The following is a 26,118-nucleotide window of genomic DNA, read 5'->3' on the forward strand; positions in this document are numbered from 1 at the left end:
ATACCGTGTAAATTATAACATACCATAATAGACCCATTTCTGTAATATACTCACATATCTATGTTATTGCTAATATATATTGTAATATATCTATATCATGGCTAAAGCACTTCTGGATGGATGCAAACTGCATTTCGTTGCCTTGTACCTGTGACATGTGCAATGACAATAAAGTCGAATTCTATTCTATTCTAGTATTGGCAGCTGAAGATCAAAGTTTTAGAGCCTTTTTTATTTAACATAAATTAGACAAAGTGTAAGACTGTGTGCTATTTTATAATAACATTATTCAGATTTTGACCCCTCTCACAACATAACCTGTTGCGTTTTGAGCGCTTCAAATTATTTTTCTGTTAAAATCATGATCATTAACAAATTTCGGTACAAAGAAACTTTATTCAACCTTGTAAATAAAGAACAAAAGTTTAACCTGAACCCCTGTCACACAGGTATTGTAATAATGCACTGGAGTCAAGTTTATCCTCTTAATGAGGAAAATTTTTAATGTACAAAATAATGAAAAACACACTGAAATTCACAAACGGTTTCCTTTGAGCAAATTGTGGGGGAAAAAAAAAAAAAAAAAAAAAAAAAATTCCTGTACAAACAGTGGATGGTGAGATGCAGCTTTAAGGCCTTTGGATCATCTCCTTGGTCCACCCCGTCCTCTTCCTCTTCCTCTGCCACGTCCTCGTCCTCTGCCCCGCCCCCGTCCAGCCACTGAGAGGAGAGCAACAGATTTGTCACAAACATTCACCTACATGTGTTGAGTTGCTATGTTACTATAAACATAAGGCAGGCTGTTCTATGCGCAGTTTAAAAATCGAATCTGTGCTACCCTATTCAATTTAAATCTGAGCATTTATCCTGATTTACTTCTGGTTTTAGTAATGTTTAATATATTTAAAAGAAAGTGTAAACACATTGCTTTGAACAGGAGTAACATTTCTTTGAGCAGCAGCATCATTTCAGGGTCTCACATTGCGACTAAACACTGTAGCATGGCTCGAAAGTACAGTACGAGGAGTAAATATGAAGAACAAAACCAGGAGACCCAGTTTTATGTCACATCTTTAAAGATGCACATGTATGTTGTTTAGTAGGGGTGGGGGGAAAAATCGATACTGTGTAGCATCGTGATATTTTGTTTTCTAATAATGTATCGATACAGGGACAGCAGAAATCGATATTTTGTTACAAAAAGGTTCAGACTTCAGAGCATGTTGATCCTTTTTCTGAGCAAGAATCCTGACATTCCTTCACTGTCCAAATGTGTTTAACGTTTTTTTTGGCAGCAATAAACACGACAGTTTACTTATTTTAATTTAAGACATGTTTTATTTTAATTAAGTTTAAAACTTTTATTTAATGTAAAATTATATTTTGTTTTAATTTACTTTCAAATTCTTCAGTTGCTGAAGGGGCTGCATAGTTTTCATATTGCATAGTTCAGAATAGCTATAATTGTACCAGATGGTTGCATTCAGTTAAGTTGGACTAGACTGTAATACAAACCGTTCAGTTTGTCAACAATAAAAATAACTGAAATGAGAGAAAGACTGAGTGCGAGACTTTGATATTAGATAAAATGAATATTGATAAAGTTTACCTTTATGTACAGAATCTGAATATCGCAAAATATTTTAAAAAATTGCAATATCGTATCGTGAGTTAAATATTGTGATAATATCGTATCGTGGGATGTATGGTGAGTCCCACCTCTATTGTTTAGTGTGGTAAATGGAAGATATTAGAGACTGACTAAAGGCCACATGTCTGTGGTGAGTATAAACTCAGCCATACTGACCGGTGTTTGGTGTTTAACCCCCAATAAATCAATCATCCTTATATCTCCAATCTAATTTTATAAGTTTATCAGTATCAACTTTGTGTCTGGTCATCTCATGCTGTGAAGACAAACTCACACAAACCCTGCTGAAACGCACACCAGCGATAACTCAGCACGAATCAATTTCCATTTCTTAAGGTGACCGTATAACAGCCTGTATCTGACATTTTCTGGGCTTCATGCTCCCATAACTACAGCAGGACAGAGTGTACAACAGGCCCGAGTACAAACAGCCCTATTAAAGATCACTTAGATACCACAATTTAAAACTGCATCAACTCTGAAAAACTTCCTATATACAAATTTAAAAAACACAGGCCCTGAAAATATAAACTTAATACTGCAGAAGTGAACAAATGTGATCACTGAAACAACCCTGAGCACCCAAGTGATTTCTAAGTGGGCTGTTTAACCACATGTTGATGTGGAAGAGACCAGGCAGAGGGACTAAAAAAATCTTATAGTACAATTTGCACTAAACAGATTTTAAAAAGACGCAGAAAGAGCTGCGAGCAATTAAAAACCTGCTGGAAACAGGTTGTGGGTGAGTGAGAGCTTCAGACGTGACAGAGGACATCAGTGGAAATGCTTCTGAGGCATTTTATGTTATTGTTACGATAGACGCACCAGTCATTGCTCGCACCAACTGTGACGTCAGCGCAGCACTGTTTTCATTTATGCTCACACTTTAGATGCGCATGAATAGCTACAATGTGTTCCTATATGCTTACACAACTCAGGGGAAAACAAACAAAACACACCACAGCTTCAGCAGCGGTATGGAAGAACTGTAAACATCAAACACAGCGATCGTGCATAAGGCCGCTACGCTCCCACACCCACAGCCCTCGTTTGCTTTTCTGCACGAAGCTTCCAGATTTAACTTTTCCAAAGGACATGAAAAGCTGCCGTACGGATACTGGTTCACGTGCCGTGTGACCCTTTGTCCACATTCATGTAAAAAGTGTTGGGAAGTGACATTTATAAACCAGCCTGTGGGTACAAAAAACAAGCCTTTAAAGACAACAAAAAGAGCCAGGTGCACAGCAAACACTTCCTCACCTGCTTCTCGCTTCTTGGACTTGATCTTTGGCTCGATGTCGACCAACAAGGTGTCCAACGGGAGGCTGTCCGGCAGGATAAAATAGCGGATGTTGTTGCCACGGATACTCAGCGACTCCAGCTGAGTGGGTTCCCGGTTTTTCAGGGTCATTTTCACCGCCTTCAGGTGGGTGTTCATGCTCACGTCGACACCTACGGAAAGGAAAGGAAAGAAAAATCTGAAAACTGAATACAGTAGATGGAAGTAAGACTCTGAGTGAGTCCAAATGAGTGTAGAAACATCTGTTCCCGACTGTTCTGACTTCCATCCTCCACCAGTGTGCTCCAGTGTGGACAACTACAACTAAACTCTACTATATGAACATCCTTTATTATTTTACCTGCAATGTAACTGCTGCCTTATGTTTTTGGCTCAGTTGGTCTGACAAGCAGATAAAGAAAAAAAATGCAGTTTTAAGTCTTTCGGCTCAGATGCCCACTTTCTGTGTTCTGCACTGCATTTTTTGTCAGCCGTTCTCACGTCCCTCATCATTGTACATCATACAAGCACTTGTCTAAAGTCTGTCTTTTATCCAGTGGCTGTGAAGGTAGAAGCGAAGACTGTCATCACTGACACGGTTTAGACTAATGCTGAAATTATGGTTCAGACGTGGTGTGTTGGTTTTCCGTGGACAGCTCATATACCTGCAGTGTCTTGTCAGATGGGGGATGTGTCAAAGAAGGGTGTCTGTGAGCCACATGTGCTGATGATCAACCAGCCGACCGTGGAGAAGGGCGAAGTTATGACATAAACACCTGAAGTGTCAAAACTGTGGAAAGTATAATCTCACACCCTACCATCCCAGCACACACTGAGCTTCCCAGAGCACGCCTTCTTCCAACTATTAGATACGTTTACAGAATCAACTGACTGCCTTTGCAAAATTGTATTTATATCATTCACACAAACCCTCCTTACAATCAGCACGATTATCAACACATTGTTTTGCTGACTCCTATTCCACCACTAGATGTCACTGAAACAAAGCTGTGAATGAATGAACCCACTTTCAAGTGGGTCAGTACTGGTTCTCTGCTTCATTTGCACATCACTACTTTGTTGTGTTTCTCCCATTCCTGGTGAACGCCGCTGTTACTTCCTTCCCTGTTGGAAACCACACAGCATCAGCTATGTTGACCACTGTGCAGTTTGGATTATGGAGGGCTGCACTGGAGCACATTTAATAGACATGTCACACAGTACACTGAGTAACCAAAAGCTAACCGTTTTATCTGAGAGTTCTGCGGGAAATCTTTCTAGGTCCTACAACATTTATGCTGTGTGTGGTGCAGTATGTGTTAATTACAGTGCAGTCATGTCCCAACGTTTCATACGCAGTGCCAGCTGATAGAAACAAATAAAATATCTTCGGTTACATCTCTTTACTGAGGTTAGATTTTTTTTTTTTTTTTTTTAAACTGTGTTTTTCCACTTCCTCCTTTGACCATTCCCCCTCTTCCATTTTGATAATTTCTACAATCTCCCTCCAGGAATTCACTGACATTTGTAAATCCTTATACTGATGCTATGATTATTCTTTTATTAAGAAATTAAAAAAACAGCAGTGAAAAAGTACAATGCACAGGAGGACTTGATAGTGTTTTCTCACTGAAGTATCACTGGGACATTAAAGGGAATACACAAGCATATGAAGACTATGGAACAAACTTCACTTTTTATGATGCTCACTGTATTTACCAACAGAGGGAGCTGGGAAAGTTGCATTCAGCTAAAACCAGTTTATTGATCTTTAAAATTATTAATTGCAAACCTGGGACCTGCATACTTCGTTTATATTTATATTTAAGTGAGCTATATATAAACATTTCCCAGCATTTCCACAGGACTCTAGCTTTAGGAAGAATTGGGTGCTGGCTTGAAAATGAGCCTTACTGGCCACCGTTACATTAAAATTCTGAGCATTACTTTGAAACGCCTGAACTACAGCATTCTTAGCGGAATGAATTGGCTTAGAGTGGCAGCACAACTAATGAAAGCGGTAAGGAGGTGAGCCCAACACCTGTTTAATACCTGTTTAATAAATCACCTCCAGCTGAGTCTTACCTGTGATGGTGCCGTGGACCTGAGTGCCGTTCTTCAACTCGATGGTAACAGTCTCATGGCTGAGCTTCATCAAAAACCTGTGGGCATCGTGGAAGAAGATGAACGTCTATGTTTGAGTTCAGCCTGGAAATGAACCAAAAACTAGCCTCAAGCTAGCTACTAGCTGCATAGCTTTCACCTGCAAAACAAAACCACCCCTGGAGTGAGACGACCTTATGAAAACCCGCTGAAACCCTCCAGAGTTAACCGCCATAACTAAAATAAATACTGGACTAGCTTTATGCTCCTGCTACTACACATTTAGGCTACGTTTATTTCGTTCGCTGAGTAGCAGCTTAACCGAGGCCGGACCTACGAGTCTGCTAACGTCCACGAACCAAAGTACGTTTAAAAATCGTCGATGCATGCAGCTAATTCCAACTACCGAGCATGAGTTAACACTACAGGTGTAGTTTAACTGTGAGTGCGGTCATTCTAACTCCGAACAGCCTCCATTCATTCGGCCCGACGCTTCCCGCTCATATCTTATCCTCCTCTTCTCCGCTTTCCATCTAAACCCATCCAGCCGCAACGCCTTCACTTCATCATCCCACGTTCACTCGTTCGTTAAATGGCGCATTCCAGACTCCGCTTACCTGACTAGTTTCATGATGGTGATGGACTGTAGAGACAAATCCTCCACCAAAGAGAAAAATTGCAGCGATCGGGTGAAAACACACACAGGCCGCTGTGGTAACAATTACGTTTGACTCGCGCACTTACGACGTCATTAAAGGAGCGACGGCGATGAAGAAGAAGACACGCTGCACGACAACACTGCCGCCTACTGGTGGAAGAATAAACAGCGTTTTGAACTTATGCTCCGAATCTAACAAATATTTGGATTTATTGAACTTTAAAGAAAATATTTAATAGAAGGAATGCGTATATACATTTTTATTATAATATATGTTGTCAAAGTGTCAACATTAGTAAACTATAACGACAGTAAAAACTTACTGTGTGTAAACTAAATAACAAATAATCAGAAAACGCTACAATATAGCGCAAACGTCTTGAGATATCCTTTATACTTTGCTAGGAAAATGGATCTTCTTGACAGACATCCTTCCAGTGAAAAAGATTTCTGATAAGACTGACCAGTAGGTGTATGAACTGAAGAGCCAGATGCATTCCTGAGCTGTAAATAAAAACTGAAAGACCTTCAGAAAGCCTCAAGAACAGAGATCAAGAAGTTTGGCTGCTTAAAAGCAAAATATAAAGACAGCAAGGGGTGACTCAAGTCTTTTGCACAGTGCTGTGTCTTGTTTAAGTCTTTGGCAGTTTGGTCGTACTTAGTGAGGCTGAGATGCCGCATTGGATTTGTGCTGTAATAGCTGCATATCTAAAAATTTTCCTCCTGACAGATTACAGAAATAAATCGTGAAACTAATCAAACTGAACATTTTACACAATGAAAACAAATTAAAATAAGGAAAGCCTTCCCAAACCCCAAATCAATTAAAAAAAAAAAAGTAATAAAAACAAAAATCTAACACTTCTGTTCTCCTGATGTGCAGCTGTGTTAAGTTTTTTAAATAAATGCAGTCTAAACCTAAAGATAATGGGTTTACTTATCATTTCCATGTACATGCTAAGAGCTGTTGCGGACTTGACAGCAACATGAAGTGAAAAGACGTCAGTCTACCATGTACATTAGGATAAATAGGAGACTAATCAGGGAACATGTTCCCTTTTCTTGCTGATGGAAGCTCAGAAATCAAAGCACTAAAACAAAAAAAAATAAAAATGTCACTGCAGTGCACTTTCAGTTCTTTTTATTGAGAGTAAACTTTGCACTGACACTTTCATTTTTAGTTTTGGCCACACATCAAACCCTTTCTTTTGACCAGCTGGGAATGTATCAAGTATAATCTGTGAGAGTGCAATTTCAATCTCTTAAACTCTGAAGATGTCAGATGAGGGAGCATTAAATCATAAACACTAATGCAACCGCTTGCGTGACGCCATCGATGCCACACACACACACACACACACACACAAAAAAGAAAAAAAAAAGGGAATATTTAGCCGCTGTCCCTCCGCAGCCCCACCAAACATCCGACATTCGGCAGCATGTTTCTGCAAAACAAAGACGCAGCGTGTGCCCAAACACTGACGTGAATCCCCTCCATCCTCAGGGAGCGGAGCCTGAAATGTCACAACTGCCCTCACATCGCAGCGGGCTTCGTGCAATGCTATGAGCCAGCTACCTTCACAGTTCTCACTTTATCACTTCAGGTTTCAGAAAATGCTTAAAAATCAGTTTTAAGTGAGTCAGTTTGAGTTTTACAAAGGGTGTCTTTGTATTTGTTTGGCATGCCATCAAAGGACATTTAAAATCCCCACATTTATTCTCATTTCACTCCCCAGAGCACCAAATCAGTCCTCATCACAGCAGGCAGTGTTTAGTTCCCTTGTAAACATTGTATTTGGGCAATAAAGTTTAAAGATTTGAGGCTTGATGACATCCCAGCAGTTACATTTCCAAGGCGGCGTCAAATCAAAGTTCAACATTCACATAAAGTGTTTTTTGATCATCGTGGAAAAGCAGCGGATTCCTTCAGAGAGGCTCAAAGAGCTTTTTCATTCAGGGCTGAAAATGCGGGCGCTGCGACTCACCCGTGGGGGGGGGGGAATTAAACAAAATCAGTGTATTAAAGTGTTTTCATCATCATCATCATCTTTCATTAAGAAGCATGTTTAAAAAGCAATGACACTAATAAATAGCAACAGATAAATACAATCAGAACAAAACAAAACAAAGAAAAAAGGCACACAGATCCAACAACTCTGGTCTCAACAGAAAGAAACATCTTCTCTATAATTAAAGGAATAAAAAGAATCAAATACAGCAGAAACCCAAACCCACGTCCCATCGATTAGAGCACACTGCAGGGTGCTATAAGTAGTGGAAAAGATATGATAAAAAGTTACATAAAACCATAAAATGTGCTCACATTTACAGTATTTGTTATGCCTGCTTTGGCTCAGAAACCGCACGACTCAAAGAACCAGCTCACACGAGCACCAAACAATAAACAGATTCATGAATCAGTGCAGCAGTGTTTTAACAATATATTCTCATTTATTTTACAGTCGTATAAACACCGTTTAACAACAGCTTCTGTGAAGACAAAACTTGTGAAAGTGGCTGAAATCTCGCTTTTTATGAAAAATCAGCTTGTTTAAATGTGCTGCAGTGTAAAGTCAAACTTTAAAAACACATTGTGTATAATCCAAAGTGATAAAGCATATCTTAGTTTACCATCTGCTAACTGTTTACTCTTTTAATTGGTTTAACATTTAATAATTTTGATTGGACGACTTGTTTGAAGCACTTTAAACCTTTTGACTGTATTTTATTTATCAGGTTTAATAAAGTAAAGGATCATTCTGAAGTCAGTCTTCAGCTTAAAATGCCAAATTATTTCCTCTGTGATATTTGTAGTTTCTTTTTTTTAAATCAAAGCAAGTATGAATGATCTGAGGAGGTTAAATACTGGATATCATTATTCTCAGATTAATTTGATTGGTTGATGCATTACCTCATTTAATACCCACTGTATTTTGTGTGCTACGTGAGATCTGGTGCACTAACACTGAGCCAAAGTGGCAGAAAAACACTGTAAATCTCTGCAGATTAAACATGAAGATGCATCTTTGATACAAAACATTTGAAATGTGCAGCGAGTAGCAAAAAACAAACAAAAACCCCCCCCCCCCCAGAACAAAAAAAACAAAAACAAAACAAAAAAACAAAAAAAACAGAACTCAATCTGCTCTGCAAACAAGCACCCACTGAACTTCCAGCTTTATGGGCGCTGCTCTGCAGCTGGGGCTGGCCTCTGACCTTCACGTGCAGAGAGGTGCTGTAATAGTGTGACGTTTACGCAGCAGACTGTGCCAGTCTGCTGAAAAGAAAGATCAGGACTGTATTGGCACTAACACAAACAGGCACAGTGTGCATGAAGGTCCAGAAATCAGAATTAGGCCCTCTGATTGTACAGCACGCTATAAACAGGCTCCAAAGTTACAGTTATCTTCATATATTTGGCTCTTGGAGCTCTGAACTGGCTTGTGGTTGGGTTAGTGTGAGAATCAAGTGTAGTTAAATGAGGCAAGTTTGGATTTCAGCATGAACAGCACCAAAACTTCACCCTGAACAAACTTAGGAGACAAACAGAAGAGGTGGGGAATTCAATTAAAATAAGAAAAAAACTAAACTAAACTAAAACACGGAGCATTTTGTTGTGTTATGATATCAGTAGCTCTCCGTTCATGGTTTAAACACTTCAAAGAATAATTTGTCTGTTTTTAGAGCAGACAAAAAGCACTTAAAAATAATCAAAACGTGTATGACATCATCTTTCCTGGACAGAGTCCGCAGGTCTTTAAGTCCTCTCTAAATACAGTATAATACATACAGTAAACACTCCACCCCCCAAACACAGGCACCACCATCACACATCTTGCATCATCCATCAGTGCTTCTCTCTGATTGGTTTTCTTTCTCTTTATCTCGGCTCTACCTTCTCTTTCTCTCTACATCTGTCACTTTCACACTAGGTGTTCCTGCTCCGTCCACTCTTCAGGTGACCGGTCCTCCTCTAACTGAAGGACGAGGTCTGAGTCTCTCTCCATTGCCGGGGCAGTGTGTGCGGGACTGTTTCCATGTTGGGAGTGTGAATGCGGGTGTGTGTGCGCTTCGTCCAGCGACAGGTCAGCCACACACCCTGCATCCACACCCTCTTCTCCAGCGTCTCTTTTTTCCAGCTCCAGAGTGCTCGGCCTCGACGTCTTCACGCCCTCGGCTCCCGGTGGGCCGGTCGCCGACCCTCTGCCTACTTCCGACTTGCCCTCCAGGGGCTGCCGGATGGGGGCGGAGGTCTGGCTCTCAGTCTCGGTGTGTGTGTCGGGAGAGGAGTCTGTCTCTGTGGTGGGCGGGGAGGGGATGAGAGCCAGGCTCTGCGGGTTATTCTGGGGGTTTATGTTGTTGTTAAACCAGGCCATGATGTTATCCAGCAGCTGAGCGCTGGCTGTGGGGTCCAAGGGCTCCAGGCTCTGAGGGTCACTGGGGGTGAAAGGGCCCCCTGGGGGAATCACTGGTGAGAGCAGCAGCTCTGGCTCAAGCTCTGGAGATGGGAGGCACAACTGGGTAGGGGGCTGGGGGTCTGATTTAGGGGGACGTTCGACGGCGTAGGCAGCAGGGCGCTCTGCGGTGTAAGAGCTGCTGTGTTCGGGGCAGGGGTTGTAGGAGCTGTCTGGTTTAGGGTTGCTGTTGTACATGGCTGCATGTTCCCGGCTATAGGAACTAGGATGTGCGGGGTTTGGAGCGGGGAGGCAGGAGGCGGCGTGCTCAGCCTTGGCTAAATATGCACTCAAATGGCAGGAAGTCTGCTCTTTGCTGTCATAACGAGGGTCTGTGATGGTGATATGATCGAGCACATATGGGGCAGTCAGTGCACTCTGATCCTGTCTGTGGCTGCTGGGGTTGCTGCAGGCAGGTTCAGTGGTGTAAGGAGCAGCATGTGTACTGTGTATGTATGTGTGGTGTGAGCTGAGCTGCTCCTGCGTGTTTGTGTCCAGGTCGTAAGGAGTGGTTATGCTCCCCAGTTTCATAAGGCTGTCTCCCAGCTCCAGCAGCTCTGCGCTGAGGGAGGGAGGAGGCGGAGGGAGGGGGAGGGAGCTGGATACACAAGGCTGGGAGGTGGAGTCTGTCCTGTTAGGCGGGTGAGGAGGATCCAGGATGGACGCGGGGAAGGATGAGCCTCTGGCTCCTGGAGGACCCTCTGTGTTGAGAGAGTGTAAAACAGCATCGACCAGGTCTCCCGCTGGAGCCGCTCTTCTCTCCTGATCCACCCTCCCCTCCATCCCTCCCTCCAGTCCTCGTTCTCGGCGCGACTCCTGCAGCGACAGCTGGATGGCCAGAAGGATGTTGGGATCGTCTTCGTCGAGCGAGCCGAGCGCTCTCCTGCGACCCTCGCCCCTCTCCGTGCCTTCTGAAACACGAAATGTCACATTAAAGCACAGACTGCTGTGCGTGGCTTGATTACAAATTGATCCCAGTGATCGATGGCTCTGGGTGCTTCGACTGGAACAGACTGATGGAGCAATAAAGTAAAATCCCATTTACTGGTTGTCTTGTGCACTGACAAGACAATTTATTAATATAGGCAGGATCCAGAACAGAGTGTTTGCCAATATACTGCCTGTACCGGCTGTATACAGAACAATAAATTAATGAACACTACACTGTATTAATCTGAAAAAAAAATTTTGTTAAATACTTGATATAAGCCAGTTATACGGTGCATTAAAATGCTTGCCACACCTGTGTTGTCACTCCTCCTGCTGGTCTCTGGTGTGTTACTGCTGCTTCTAAGGCTGTGCAAACTCAGCATGTCTCCTCTGCGCCGTGGTCTGTGTCTGCGACGGTACTGGATGTCAGCATAATCCTGCAAAGAGTTATTCGAGTTCTATTATAAGAAAAAGACAACTTGAGGGAGCTATTTTGTGTCAGGCAGCATCAAAATCTCAAGCACAGAAAACAACATTCAGCCCATCATGCTCGTCCCTAAATATGCCAAAAAAAACCAAACTGGTGAATTACCTGCGACTGTCTCTCTCTCTGATCTGCTCCCAGTACGGAGTGCCGACTTCCCATCTTAACAAACATAAGCAAACTATGTCAGCTGCTGCCGCCGCAGTCATGCATTAATACGACCTCATACACAAGTAGGTCACTAAAGCGGAGGTTTAGGAAGTAGCATTAGCGAGGCATGAGCCAAGATATTAGCAGAACGAAGAGAAGTTAGTGTTTGTGAGTGTGGTGTGACAGAAGGCGTTTGTGTTTACCTCAGGAGAAGCAAAGCCAAGGTACTCCCAATCCCACGATCCTCCAGGGTAACTGAAATGAATGTTAGCACACAATTACTTTTTTTAAAAACACATTTGAAGCAAACTAAACAACACTCAGCTTCAGTTTAAGTTCTTATGCCACTTCTTTATCCCCTGAATCCCTCTAAGTGGCTCTATGTAGTGAATTTGTTAACTTGAGCCAAAATTAGAACCATATTGTCTCTCTGTACGTTGTGTGTGTGCTTTCTTACTTCCTGCGAGGAGGCTCTGGAGAGTCATTGGGAGCGACGCCACGGGCCACTGATGCCAAGAACTCCTGCCTCTTCTGCTGCACCAGGCGGGCCGCACTGATGATCTTATGGCACGGCGTCCTCAGGTACGGACGGTTGACCTTCTGGGCCAGATCCTCTACGACCATCTCTAAGTCAGTCTGGGAGGACAAACAGAAGAAAGTGTTACACCGTCTTCCCCCCGTCAGACTGTGTAATCGTCTTGCAATCAACAGTGGTAGGTTGATCGTGCTGCTCAACTTCTGCATGACCACTTGGTTGCATCAAGTACTTACACTTGCAAAAATAGCGCAATCACTGATTTTTCCTAATAAGAGGTTTCCATCCCATTTATAATCTAGTGTGACTGAAATGCGAAAAAAACCATTAAACCGATTCTTTTGTGTGTATATTTTAACAGATGTACCCAGTCCTCTGTCCACCAAGGCCATAATACACCCCAAAATTTGTTTATGTTCTACACAGTTTACCCCTACAGAGTCCAGGAATCCCTGTAGGCACTTCAGGGGTGTTAGTCCTGTTCATGCAGAGGATGCACACTTGTTGGATATATATTAAAATACCTGCATGAGCTCAAATATCTCTTTCTGGGTGCTGCCCTGCTGGAGGAAGAAGCCGTATGGGTAAGAGCACTTCAGCACGCGCCGCGTCTTCAGCAGCTCAGTCACGCCGTCCTCAATGAAGCGTGTGTCTGGGGGAGTGCCTTCACCTGCAGAAGAAAAGACACGTGTTTTATAGCTAGCCATGACTTTAATGAGCACAGGATTAATGTCTTATGACCCGGACGCACCAAAGCTTGGGTGTGAGTCTGAAAGGCATGACCTATTTGCGCTTTGGCAAAAACAAATGCTATTCTCGGGCAAACGGCTTGCAGCTGACAAGCAGTTTACTCAGACTTCTTTTGAATCCTTTTCATGAGATCAGTGCAGGACACTTACGGCTAATGAAGGCCCTGCTCAGCTGCTCCATCTTCTCTTTAGCCGTTTTTAGCAGCTTTTGTTCCAACTAACACACACACAGACACACACACACACAGACACACACACAGACACACACACACACAGACACACACAGAAGAGAGAATACACACACCAAATGATCACGAGATGTTTCTCTGGAAGCATTTTTGGGCGAGGTTTGCATCGTTATGAACGTATCTGTCGAGTGTATTACCTTGTAACTGTGTTCATGGTTCTTGAAGCGAGTGTAGTAGTGCATGAAACGGTCCAGCTCCTGGAAACTTTTGTGCTTCTTTTCTGCCTGTAAAAAAGAAAAATTCTTACTTCATTTAAACTCCTCTGTGTGTGTGTGTGTTTACTCACTGTACTCAGTGAAAGAGACTGAACAACTTGTATATTTGTGTGAATACAGACTCACTCAGCTATACCTACAGTATTTAGCTGCTCATTAATACATATATCTAATCAGCCAATCACATGGCAACAACTCACTGCATGTAGACAGGGTCCAGACAACCCTTTGAAGTTCAAATTGAACATAAGAGCGAGGAAGAAAGGTGATTAAAGTGATTTGGAACGTGGTGTTGTTGTTGGTCTGAGTATTTAAGAAACTGCTGATCTACTCTAAGGTTTACAGAGAGTAAGAAGAGAAAATATCCAGTGAGCAGCAGTTCTCTATGTGAAAATGCCCTGTAGATGCCAGAGGTCAGAGGAAAAAGGGCACACTGCCATGAGCTGATAGGAACACAACAGTAACTCAAACAACAACATTACAACTACGATATGCAGAAGAGCTAAGAACAGGAAACATACATGCTCAGTGAAATTTGACAGAGGATTGAAAAAAATGTTGCCTGGTCTGATGTGTTCCAATTTCTGCTGCCAATGACAAAGTCAAAAATAACATGATAGCATGGATCCATCCTGGCTTGTATCAACAATTCAGGCTGGTGTTGGTCATTTAATGGTGTGGAGGCCCCCTAGTACCAAATAACCATCGTCGAAACACCACAGCTGCTCCATCCCTATATGGCCACAATGTAAAAGTCTTCTGATTGCCACTTCCAGCAGGATTATGCACCTTGTGACCTCTGTGGCCTCCAGTCACCAGATCTCAATCCAATAGAGCATCTTTGGGATGCAGTAAAACACAAGATTCACATCACAGCTGGGCAGGCAACTGTGTGACCCTATTATGTCAATATGGACCAAAATCTAAGAGCAATGTTTTCAGGGGGAAAGGGGGTCCAACCAGGTACTAACAAACTGGACCAAAAAAAAGTGTCCAGCAAGTGTTTCTACATCAGTGGAAGCTTATATGGGATAAAGTGTGTGTGTATTCTCCATTTTATGAGTGAGTAAGTGTTTATACCTCTACAGTCATCTCTTTGGACTGCTCTTCAAGCTGCTGGATGACCTCATAGCGAGTACAGCGATAGTAGCCACCTGTTGATGAGCTGTGTTTCTTCCACTCCTCCAGACAGATCCAACAGAAGTCATACTTACACTACACAGAGAGAAAAACACCAAGGTTAATTTATTAGGAATAAAATTAAATACAGAAAAAAAAATTAATACACCAAGCAATCAACATTCATGCCTTTAAACGAAGACACACAGCAGACAGAGTTTAGTGTTTACCTTGGCACACTGCATGTGGTTGCAGCCCTCATTCTTCTGAATGGGAGACTTGCAGTTGGCACACGGTTTGGAGTTGGTCAGCAGCCACAGGCAGTTAGCAGCATCCTCATAGGCCTCGCTCACACCTGCCACTGTGGGAAAGCACACACAAACACACAGGTGGACGCACACACATTAGCAACATCTCTGCAGTCTAACACCTGGCCTGCAGACACATTCCGGCACATTACGCAAATATTAGTGACTTAAACACCTGCCAGCATCACATAAAATACAGCAGGCACATCCAGATAAGACGTCCTGACAGCTGCTCTTAGCTACCATATTGCTGGGCAGTTAAAGTTACAGTAAAACAAACAAAACAGCACAGGCATACACTCTTCAGGCTTCATCTCTGTGACTTTCTGGAGCCAGTTCCTCCACATCTGACAATCACATGGCTCGTGGGCCTCGCCAAGGCACTCCCTGCAGACACCGGGAGATAAAGAGAGAAGTTAATAAAGTCAAATCCAGCTAACCAAGACTACATAAGCATAAGAGCAAACACAGAATCCTAAGAGTTTCTGGGAATAAAGAAAACAGAAGGGAACACAAAAGAAGTAAAAGTTTCTGATAAAACAGATTTGGCTGGCGTGGTTTCAGATTAAGCAGTAATAACTCTTTTTTGCGTAGTAAGTTAGAACATGTGTATGCACATTTCATAAAACAATATTTATTCATGCCATTATGATCTGTGTGCACAATGCTGACGTTACTGCTCACACAGCAGCCTTTGTCCAGCTGCATGAACATAAAATGACTATAATATTTAGGTGTTCGGGTTAAATAACACACTAGCCTGTAATGTAACAGATCCAGACTTGTGTCCGACTTTGCTAAATTACATGTCAGTGACAGTGTCAATAAAACATGGCCATGTCTGAATCATAAATCCTGCAGCTTACCAGCAGAAGAGGTGACCCTTTCCACAATCAACAGCAGGTGAGGGCAGAAGGGGGAAGCTTGATGGGTCAGTGTCCCCCGGGCCCGGTCGGGTCAGCCTCACCGCCCGCTCGCAACGAGCTGCAGGACACCAACGGATGGATGGATTGTTCTCCACAAATGCCTGCAAACGGGGATGTTGGAAACAATGTCAGAGAACAGACAGGGAATGTGACGAAACAAAGAAAATGTCACTAAATAGTGCAACAAGAAACAGAACAAAGGCCCAGTCTTGAAGAGAAGGTGCAAACGATTATTTTGACTTCTACCTTGATGTCAAACTGCAGATAGCGCTGGTCCATCTCTCTGGAAACCACGCTCTCTATCACATGCACAGGCACAAGCTGGTAGCACTCATATGCTGGACAGAAGATATTATGAGCATCTCCCTCCTGAATCTTTACATTGAGGAACCTGAGAAACACACACACACAGAACTGAGCTAAAACACATCTGCTTCAATAAAAAACACACACGCTTACACACTGAATGTTCATGCGCGTACCCTTCCCAGCAGGCTCTGCAGAACTCGTGGCCACAGGACATGTCCACTGGGTCCTCAAAGACTGAGATGGAGCAGAGACAGATTCCACACTGCAGGGGGGACGAAGCAAATCAGTCACATGATTTCAAATTTTTTTATTTTTTTATTTCTGCTGATAAGATTACTTCTCTTTGACATGTCATTTCCATCCTCATACACAGAGGAGAAATGCAATAGCAGAACCAGTTCAGGATGTTCTGTCTTTGATTAACTCTGTACTTTTGAGGCCACAGATTGCTGGACTGTTGTACTTTAGCCATATCAGACGCTGGCATTTCTTCTACGGCCCAAACAGCTTTTATCTTATTCTGCAAATGTTCCACCTCACAGGTCAAACATTCTGAAAACCTAACAGAAAACCTCAACGTTGATTTTCAGGCAGACTTCCTTAAGACTGACAGTAAACCAGAGGCTAATGTTTATATGGAATGACAAAGAATTACTGCTGATGGACTTGATCCCCTTTTTAGTAGGATTAGACATTAACCTGCAACCATTAGATAAATGAGACATCGTTTTCTGCCTTCAAAAAGAAAGCGCACAAAGAGTCTACCCAGTACTAAATATGCCTTCATACATGATCTATTTTTCATCATGAATGACTGATGTTCTTATATTAACATACATCACCACTGCTCACCATGGCCAGGCCCTCCTCTCCAGGCGTGAGGCAGCTGTCGGTGGTAGAAGTGAGAGTGAGAGTGAGGGGAGAGCGTGGGGTCCTAGGAGTGCGGGGGGAGGGCAGGGTGTCCCAGGCGTTGTACCCGCTAGGCGGTGGGGTCGGCATGGTGACACCAGAGCGCTGGCAGCAGCCCTCAGCGTCGGACATCCAGGCTTCCAGAAGCTTTTCTCTGTCCCAGTCTGAGCAAGTCAAACGTTATTAGAAAGACTGAGACAAACGCATGCATCATGACAACAGCGCTGCGAGGGTTACTTAAGGTCACATATGAACGTCAACTTTATGACAAACCATGTGCTCGAAGCAGGGCCTCTGCAGTGAAGAGGGGGGCTTGCAGCATGTCGGCTGTCTCTACAATCAACATGTCCTTCAGCCTGCGCAGATCCTGAATCTTCAACCCCTCGTAAGGCTGAGAGGATACAGAGGGGGAGAAATGTTAGGAAGAGAGAAAAACCAGCAGTCAGAGGGAAGGTAAAAGATGGAAACAAAAACAGAATATAAAATATTAGACTGAAAAATGTTAAAAGAAGTGAAAAAGATAATGTGGAAATGATAAAAAGGACTGGGATGTGGGGCAGTCGGGGTTGGGGGTGGAGGTGGGTGAGACAGATTAAGCATTAGCATGGATTTGGCTGCAGGAAGGAAGATCAAAATGCTATCAGCTGGCAGCAGCCGCAGCTATACAGCGGTGCTGGTGACCTCGGTTTAACTGGGACTCTGAGAGACGTGGTGTGTGTATCTGTGGATCTGTGGATTACTATATACGTGTAAGAACCACTGTAAGTTGTGGATTGTGAAGAGAGAACATCAACAAGGGACAATATGGCCAAGAAGCTGGAGACCCGAGTAGAAATATTCTGAAAATCTATAAACAGTGTCTGCACAAATGCAGAACACAAAACACTAAGTACAGTTCAGGTTGGACACAGTGTTGAAACAAAATCACATACATGACCTTCAAAATACAGACAGCACATTTTGCCCCCAGATTGTTTTAATCTACACAGATTAGCAATGGTGACCTCACTGTCCTAAGATATATAGTCTTGAATCTGAAAAATAAACACACTGTACAAGTTCATGAGGGCAACCATCTACCTCTTTATCTTCACATGATTTAAATTTGACCTGCTATGCTTACGCTTCTTATTTTCTGTCATATTCATGTTACAATGATAAACGCTTATGTTGATGTCCAAAGTTTCAAATAATGAGGTCAACGTGCATGTAAGTAATCCGTGTAAGCCTAAAGCTCAGGATTCAGAGCGCCATAAACGCTCTGCTTCACAGACAGAGCGCCTAATCTTGGATCTTTATGATATCAGTGGAAACTGATAACAATTCTCAATATGGTCATCTGAGGCACACAGCTCCGACTGTGAGACAGAAGCTCCTCGCCGTTTCGTTTTTTTGGTCACGATGGGCAACCACTCAGAAGAAAGCCGCCTTAAAGAGAGAGGAGCTAAAGCAGCTTGTTCCAGGCAGTAGATGAGCTTAAGTGCTGCACAAACATTAAATAAATACACATTATTCTATACTGTGAATTAAGCAAAGCTATCTTTGATTAGTGCTGTGCCATATCATATAATGGCAATAATACCGGTATAAATTCTGGGCTTGTCTCATTGTGCAACAACACAGACAAGCAGACACGTCTGAGAGCGAAAGCTACGTGTCATTCTCTGATCACAATTCAGTATCTAAAAAAGGAGCCACTACAGTACTTTGCAAAATATGCAAGAAACATTAAATTTGTTTCACCAATTGAGGCAAAACAAACCATTGAGTACAACCAGGCTATGAAGAAATATGAGGAGCAGATACTAGCAATCAAAACTTAAATGACTGCACCGAGTCCCGCTGGAGCGCTCACTAGCTGCACTCCATATGACAAGAAGACCAAGCTGTGGGTGGAAATTACTGATGCATTTATATGGTGGTAAATGAGGGCTTTAAGCAACTGGTTAAAAAGCTTGACCCAAGATATTTTTGTGCTTATGCCATGTCACTGCTATTGTACGTTCATGCTGCTGCTGCTGCTGCTCTGAATCAATGGCAGTAACTTAATGAAAAAGAAGAATGGAAATGCTATTCATTTCATTTGCACTAATAAATGCTGCTACCTGCAATCACAGATAATCTGCTATTCAGTATTTTGTTTTCTCCATTATCACCAAACCCTAGCATAGATATAGTCCACAAGTGAAAATAGGGAGCTGGAAATGCTCCACCTAAAGAGTAATCTGGTGTAATCACATTATTGCCATACATTTACCAGTCCTCATTATCTTCATAAAACAAAAAGTCGAACCTTAAATCTGATAAATATTTCAATTCTTGTTTGAATTTTTACACAAGAGTTGTTTTCTATGCAAAAATGTAATCATAAGATCTAAATGAACATGCTTGTGCACAGTAAGGATACTCCTTGTCAAGCAAATGTTTTAAAGACTCAACAGTGACTAAAAAGCTTAAAAATAACTTAGGCCAGCAGGGAAACCCTACATCGGGTAACCACGGTCTCACCTCCTTGTACTGCAGCAGGTTGGTTTCACCGTGTGCGTCTGTGTGTGACTGCTGAGCTGAAGAGGAGGAGAAAACCATCTGCGACTCCAGGCTGAGGGCCAGCTCGGTGTGGTGGTGCCGCTCGGCGTGATCGCATGGCGTCAGCTTGTCTTCGTCCTCCACAAAAAGGTCCGCCTCACTCTGGATCAGCAGCTAGAGGAGGGACGAGGCAACAAAAGGAAGGAGAGAAAGAGATAATAGAGAGAAACAAGAAATTAAGGCACTTTCAACAAATGACGCAGAGGAAGGAAGAGGCAAAGACAATGGGAGCAAACAGCAGGAACACAAAGGGGAAGATGAAAAAACAACAGGACAGGAAACCAAAAATATGGGAAAGGGGAAGAGATGAAAAAAATTACAAAAGGAGCAAAGGCAGACAGTGAAAGAGATTAAAATCAACAGGAGTCAAAAGACAGTTTTTGGTAAGTATAGATCAAGAAGGTTGAAGGAAGGATGCAGAAGCCAACGGAAAAGTCTTTAAAGTTTTTATCTTAAAAAAATCGAATTTCTGATTTTCACAGGGTCGTACATGTGAGATTTATGAAAACTTTTATTCCAGAAGGTTAATTTTCTGCCGAAGTGCTCGTTTGAGCTGGTAAAATACAAAGCAGATATACGAGGAGTTGGCATAATTCAAAATCATTGGATTGTAGATTATTTGACTGTTCCAGTTACATAAAATACAGATCACCCACAGAGAAAATAGGTGACCTTTGGGTAGTGACTACACATGCAAGCATTCATACAGGGTTAAAAGAGTCTGTTACTTAACAGACGTATCTGTATGTTACTGTCATTACAACCACTTCATATTCAAAAAGTGTATTTTAACTTTGAATCAACTAAACCACATTTAAAAAAGGGTTAAATTATTGTTTTTTAAACACTGCCCTGCTTTTTGACCTTTGGTTGAAGGTCAAACCTCTTTGTTGGACTCCAAACATTTTCATATGCATGAAAAACCCTGGAGTTTGAATAGCGTCCAAGACTTTGTCTCACCTCCACACAGCTCTTCATGCCTGCAGCGGCAGCATAGTGCAGACAGGTGCTGTGGTGGTTGTCGGTGGCGTTAACATTAGCTTTCTCGTACTGGCCTCCCTCTAGCCTGGCCCCAGTCCAGTTCAGGATCATCTGGTAATGGAAAGACACACCACATGTGTCAGCTGTGGCTTCATAGAATGCAGTTTATTCCCACTACCATGCAAGCGTAGACACTAATCTATATTTGCCCCCCCGTGCGTCTGTACCTGCAGGCAGTCTGCACGGCGCTGCTCGTCCCTCTGTGGTCTGGCCAGTCGTGGTGACAGCGCTCCCTCTGGCAGCAGCAGGATCTGTGGGCCTTGGCACAGCACATGCAGGCAAGTCTCATTGTGCACATTGCGCTTGTTGGGGTTTCCTTCTTTGCTGAACAGGAAGGACCTAAATGATGCAGACAAGAATGAAGAGATTAGATAAAAGAGGGTAAAACCAGTTCAGAGGTATTCACATGTGAGGTGGAAAGAGAGGAAAGGCCTGACAGTAACAGGAGGAAGGCTTGAAACCGAGTCGAAGAGAAGAGGAAGATGAATTATGGAAGTAAAATGGACAGTGAAATGAAGAGACAAGGTAAAGATGGCATAATATCGACTATTTCTGTTTAACATCTTTGAGATAATGGACATGCTGGCTGACGGGTGTGAGCGCAAATACATGCACACAAACACACACACACTTAGCGGGTGATGGATGTGCCAGTTGCTCTGGGAGTAAGACTGTAGCTGCAGTTCTGTTTAGTAAAATAGTTTCCCCTGCTTTATGTCTGTGGAAACCTCCATTTACTGATTACCTCTCCACTCTTTTATATGCCTCAGCACCTTTCCCTTTTCAAGTTTCTTTTTACATTTTAAAAACCAAAGTCTCTTTTTGTTTTTCCCCCCCACACCTTCCCATTTACGATAAAGCCAGCGAGGAAAAACAGATTCTTTTTCATCAGCGGCACAGCACAAATAGTGTTGCACATGAAATGACTCTCTCTAATGCAAATCCAATAAAAGGAGAAGAAAGAAATAGGATGTCACAGAATTGACAATTGTAAGGACACCAGCTGAAAAGATTTTGTAAAGCCTCGCCCTCTCTTGCACAATTTGGACACGGCAGTCGATGCTTCTGAATTTGAAGTTTCTTAGTGTGTAGTCCTTCAGTCTATTCCTCCACTGCTGCCCTGCTTTTCCACTTTTGACCCTCTTATCCTGTCAGCCACAAGCCCCTGCAGCTTCTCTCTAATGACAGTGCACTGCCAATTCATCCGCACAGCAATAATCACTAATTATTCCCTCCCAACCCCAACCCAATACCCCCTCCACCACCACCTCGACACACATATGCATGCACAAATCCCGATGTTCAGGATGGATGGCCCTAATATAAGCAGGCTGTGGGGAGGTCACATGTTTTGTGTTGTTGCTGTGAAGTTATTAGTGGAGGGCAGGAAACCTCAGCGGAGCGTTAAAACTAACTACTTTGTCGTACACCTGGCTGAAAAGCAAATCAGCTTGAGGAGACTCAATGCGTCCAAGATATAAATAAAAAAAATAAATAAATGAAGTCGGCAGTTGAAATGTACTCTTTTGATTCTTTCAACAAAAGAAAAACAAACTGTTCACAATGACGTCCGAGTTGTTATTTACATATTTTTTCCTGTGACTTGTCGTGGAGGAAGGGTTACACTTCCTGAACTACACCCAGTTTTCCAGTAATAGGTCTACTTGAGATTTTCCAGTTTGCACTTCTCACGGGATTACTTGCCAATTCGACCCACAGAGACGACTAGCAGAGAGCGAATAAACACAAAGCAGATACGTGTTAAAAATAATCTGAAACAGACTCTCCATCCACCAGCCCACGCTCGTCCTCTGTGAGTCTTTATTTTGTCTGAGATTTCTCGGTCGTCTCTCTATTGCCACTGTCCAACTGAACTGCTGGAACAAAGAAGCCTTTCCTCTGATGCTTATCAGGAGCAGAGCGCTGCGTTCAGCACGCCTCTCTGGCCCATTATAGGTTAGTAGGAAGGAACACAAATAGCACATGGATTGATTCACTGTGTTATATTCTCAGACGCATTAAGCAGTTGCCGAGTCTCAGTTTTTTTCCACCTCCTTTAAACACACACGGCCGTGTGCACACATGCAGATAGACAGATAATGAACCCCCCGCCCCCCGACCCCCCGTAATCATGGTAAGAAAGGCTAAGAGAGAGGACAAATGGGAGGAGAAGGAGAGGAGGAAGACTACTGAGTCACTGAATCAGCTGTCATGGTCAAGGCCAGCAGCTTGATTATCTCTGCAGGAGGTAACAAAGGCCCACTGGTGTGCTGCTTGCTATATTTTTCTATAGTTTGACCCCTTTTCTTAAGGCTGTGTTTGACTTGGTGACTCTGTGGTTTTTGTCAGTCTGTTGACTTGATTGCTGTTGATGGTGCTGTCTGTCTATTTCTGCGAACTCTTGTTTTGAGAAAGTGTGCAGGCGGCGAAACTCCTCACAGCACAATAGCCATGCAATGAATTCAAATCTTTTAATACTCTTAAAGAGGAACTGTAGTGATTTAGCACCGCACTTCATTAAGCAGAGAGACTCACAAGAAAGAGCTTTAAAGGAATGTACACAAAAGCGGATGGAATTTCCCAGTAAGACTTGCATAGTACTGGAAACACACAAGCCTTAGATCAGATCTGCCTCTCCAGCATCCTTATCAACTTCTCAAAATTGTAATACAAGCTTAGTCCACATACTCTGTGAAGTCTATGAAGCTTTACATGAGATGACCTGAACAGCTGTATTTTCAGACATTAGGAAGCTTCGTGCTGATGCAAAAATATTCTAACAAGAAGCAAGAAATGTGCCAGTGAAGCTAAAAATACTGAAATGTTTTAGTTACTTTATTTACCAGGATGTTGCGTTTGTCTTTGACTTCACTACAGTGTGAATGTCTCGCTAGTTTCTCTGTAATTTCTCTCACCAGATTTCAGTTTGTGGCTATTACTGCGTGTGTGCGAGAGAGCAAGCAGGCGGGGCACAGTAGAGCAAGCAGCATGGTAGCAGAGCAGGAGTGCTACTTGAGTTTATGACAACTCGTTAGCCTGCAGCAAACATCCAAGAGGTGTTAATTTGTCGAACAACCAAAGGCGGACAGATGCTGGAAGCTACTTAGACCACAAGTAGTTCAGTGTCTGGTTTATAGAGGAACCACCTAAGGCCTCAATCACACAGGCCTAGAGATTGGTCAGTGACCATCCGGTCAACCACCGTTCACAAAGGAAAAATTTGTTGGCAAGAGGTAGTTTGAAGCTGCTGCTTTTTGATAGGTGAAATTTGTCGCAAAGAGGATACTGCACTGACAGCCACTTTTCAACTGCTTTGGTTGCTAGCAGGTTCGTGCGATTGCTTGTAGTTTGTATGAAAGATGCCGACTTGTCTGCAAATGCTTGCAAAGTGACAGTGAAACTGTGAGATGTGCGATGCAAAGTGAGACTGACAGATGGAGACCAGAGACTCTCCCATCCCCGCCATCCACTGTTCTTTCTGTATATTTAGGGCTGTGCAGTTTCTATGTCTGGAATGGTGATTGTACAACTTTTACACAGAAGGCTACATTCTCCACTTCTGGTTTGTGAAGCATTCTCAAGTGTCACTAGAGCTCTTAAGAGTAAATACCAAGTGTTTACAGACAAGTCGGCATCTTCCACGCAAACTACAGGCAATCTGCTATCAACCAGAGTAATCACAAAGAAGTTTTCAATGCAGCACTCTCTTTGCGATCAATTTCCAGCAACCATTCGCCAACCAGTCAGGGAATAACATTTTACCCTAGCGACCAGCAGGGAGCAGCAATCAGTCTCGAGGTCTGCGTGACTGAGGCCTAACAAATCCAGCAGGACCAGCTCGTTTCAAAGACAGCAGGGGAGCAATACTTAAGCCAAGTTTTCTTCTGTGCTGAATAACACAAAACAAAACAGAATGACAGAGAAAACAGCTGTTGTGTGCACGGTCAGCCTAGAAATAGCAGTTCTGATAACAGGTCCCGTGAACTCATCGCGTATTAAAACAACAACAAAAAAAATTAAAATCAGAACCTTTAACGAGACTCTCAGAAGTGCTCATTCAAGCCATTGGTCATTTTTGAGATGGTGGCTTTCAGTTTTATATCTTACAAAGTAAGTGCCTTTAAGGGTCTAACTACATTTTATTTCCACAGCTCCTCATGGCTAATGCACTTTCCCCGCTCCCTGTAACATCATTTACATAATCTTACAGTATATATGCGACTGGCGTCTTTGGGCCTCCGCACATTAAGTGGCCTTTCTTGCCATCAAAGGCAATTACAGATATGGTGATTCTCAGAAATGTCTTAAATCTGACATGCTGCTAATTGTTATTCAATTTAACATGACTCACTGCCCTCCTAACTGCACTGGATAACTGCTGCATTGCATGAGACTGACTTTTACCTGAGCAGACGTGTCATGGCGTGGCGGCACACATAGTGCATGGGTGTGTTGTGCTGGTACTGCTCTCCATACGATGCGTTTGGGTCCAGACCGTCCCTGAACTGAGGGTTGCCCTCGTACAGCTGCCAGGCCAGGGCCTCGTCACCGTTCACAAGGGACTTGCGGAACTTGGTGGCTGTGTTTCCCATCGCTTCGGGCTCGCAAACGGCCACCTAAAACGAAGCTGTGGCCAATGCCTCACTACTCCTCTCTTCCTCCTCCTCCTCTTTCTCCACCCCCCCCGTACTCCACAGGTCACGACTTAGAGCAACATGGTTCAGCGTTTCCTTCCCTGCAAAGAAGAGAAAGGTGGGAATTGGTTAGAGAGAAAATGAAGTTGGAAAGAAGGAATAAGAGCAGATGAAAAAAAAGGCAAACAATCGATTGAGTCCATTCATTGATTAGCTGTGTGTTAGATGGACAGATGCCATTTTATAGAAAATAGAAAAGAAAACAGAGAGACAGAAAAAAAAAGACAGTTATAAAGAAGCCAGGCCAGAGGGGAAGGTTGATGATATCCAAGCCATTGATTTGTTAGTTGGTTGATGAAAGACACAGTCGATATTACCACAACTGACCATTCTGGACCATTGTGTCCAGTTAGGTCACTGTTGTAAGATAAAAAAAAAAAAATTTGCATGTCTTCGACTGTTTACATGCTCTTCTGCTACTGAGACTCTGAGAGTGTGTTAAACCATGCAGCACTAACATGCTGGACCCAAACCAGTTTTACTTTGCCCCTCAGCCGCTAAACGAAAGAATCACAAGCGTCATAGCTATGGCTGCCCCAGCAGAGCTTACTCTCCCAGCAACAGCTTATAAACCTACTGCAGATTCACAGGTTATCAAAATATAACCGTTGGATTCCCACCATTCCCTTAAAAAGAAAAACTGGCCTGGCAAGCTTTTTCCCCCCCACCATATCTATACAGTGGGGCAAAAAAGTATTTAGTCAGCCACCGATTGTGCAAGTTCCCCCACCTAAAATGATGACAGAGGTCAGTAATTTGCACCAGAGGTA

At 43.0% G+C, this 26,118-nt stretch overlaps 2 protein-coding genes across 3 annotated transcripts in view; both read right to left on the reverse strand.

The window, feature by feature from the left end:
- Positions 1 to 471: 471 nt before the first annotated feature.
- snrpd1 (small nuclear ribonucleoprotein D1 polypeptide) lies at positions 472 to 5,818 on the reverse strand. The gene is made up of 4 exons (XM_005728396.1): positions 5,651 to 5,818; positions 5,016 to 5,092; positions 2,912 to 3,103; positions 472 to 720 (listed from the first exon to the last, which is right to left on the reverse strand). Exons 1-4 carry the CDS (start codon positions 5,662 to 5,664, stop codon positions 644 to 646), a joined length of 360 nt encoding a protein of 119 aa, XP_005728453.1. The 5' UTR covers positions 5,665 to 5,818; the 3' UTR covers positions 472 to 643.
- Positions 5,819 to 8,777: 2,959 nt separating this feature from the next.
- Positions 8,778 to 26,118, reverse strand: part of LOC102209725 (ankyrin repeat and IBR domain-containing protein 1-like) — a 21,776-nt gene continuing 4,435 nt past the window's right edge. The window contains exons 2-21 of one of the 2 annotated variants that reach the window (XM_005728397.2): positions 25,059 to 25,389; positions 20,822 to 20,993; positions 20,574 to 20,705; positions 19,536 to 19,727; positions 17,301 to 17,418; positions 16,971 to 17,191; positions 16,292 to 16,380; positions 16,056 to 16,200; positions 15,750 to 15,910; positions 15,182 to 15,270; positions 14,806 to 14,936; positions 14,537 to 14,671; positions 13,379 to 13,465; positions 13,144 to 13,210; positions 12,769 to 12,914; positions 12,167 to 12,345; positions 11,913 to 11,964; positions 11,668 to 11,721; positions 11,389 to 11,512; positions 8,778 to 11,056 (exon numbers count right to left, since the gene is read on the reverse strand). In XM_005728397.2, the coding sequence (XP_005728454.1) occupies positions 9,615 to 11,056; positions 11,389 to 11,512; positions 11,668 to 11,721; positions 11,913 to 11,964; positions 12,167 to 12,345; positions 12,769 to 12,914; positions 13,144 to 13,210; positions 13,379 to 13,465; positions 14,537 to 14,671; positions 14,806 to 14,936; positions 15,182 to 15,270; positions 15,750 to 15,910; positions 16,056 to 16,200; positions 16,292 to 16,380; positions 16,971 to 17,191; positions 17,301 to 17,418; positions 19,536 to 19,727; positions 20,574 to 20,705; positions 20,822 to 20,993; positions 25,059 to 25,246 (3,924 nt within the window). In that variant the 5' untranslated portion in view covers positions 25,247 to 25,389 and the 3' untranslated portion in view covers positions 8,778 to 9,614. The remainder of the gene's footprint in view (positions 11,057 to 11,388; positions 11,513 to 11,667; positions 11,722 to 11,912; positions 11,965 to 12,166; positions 12,346 to 12,768; positions 12,915 to 13,143; positions 13,211 to 13,378; positions 13,466 to 14,536; positions 14,672 to 14,805; positions 14,937 to 15,181; positions 15,271 to 15,749; positions 15,911 to 16,055; positions 16,201 to 16,291; positions 16,381 to 16,970; positions 17,192 to 17,300; positions 17,419 to 19,535; positions 19,728 to 20,573; positions 20,706 to 20,821; positions 20,994 to 25,058; positions 25,390 to 26,118) is intronic. The other variant, XM_005728398.2, reaches the window with a different exon arrangement.

This window comes from Pundamilia nyererei, unplaced genomic scaffold, assembly GCF_000239375.1.
Source record: "Pundamilia nyererei isolate P.nyererei 1_Seehausen unplaced genomic scaffold, PunNye1.0 scaffold00028, whole genome shotgun sequence".
Taxonomy (NCBI): Eukaryota; Metazoa; Chordata; class Actinopteri; order Cichliformes; family Cichlidae; genus Pundamilia; species Pundamilia nyererei.

Bases quoted from the DNA above. Each gene is read 5' to 3' on its own strand.
- snrpd1 (XM_005728396.1), bottom strand. The intron at 3,104-5,015 runs GTAAGACTCAGC...TCCTTTCCGTAG, and splicing joins GGTCCACGGCACCATCACAG to GTGTCGACGTGAGCATGAAC. The intron at 721-2,911 runs GTGAGGAAGTGT...CTCTCCTCTCAG, and splicing joins GTCCAAGAAGCGAGAAGCAG to TGGCTGGACGGGGGCGGGGC.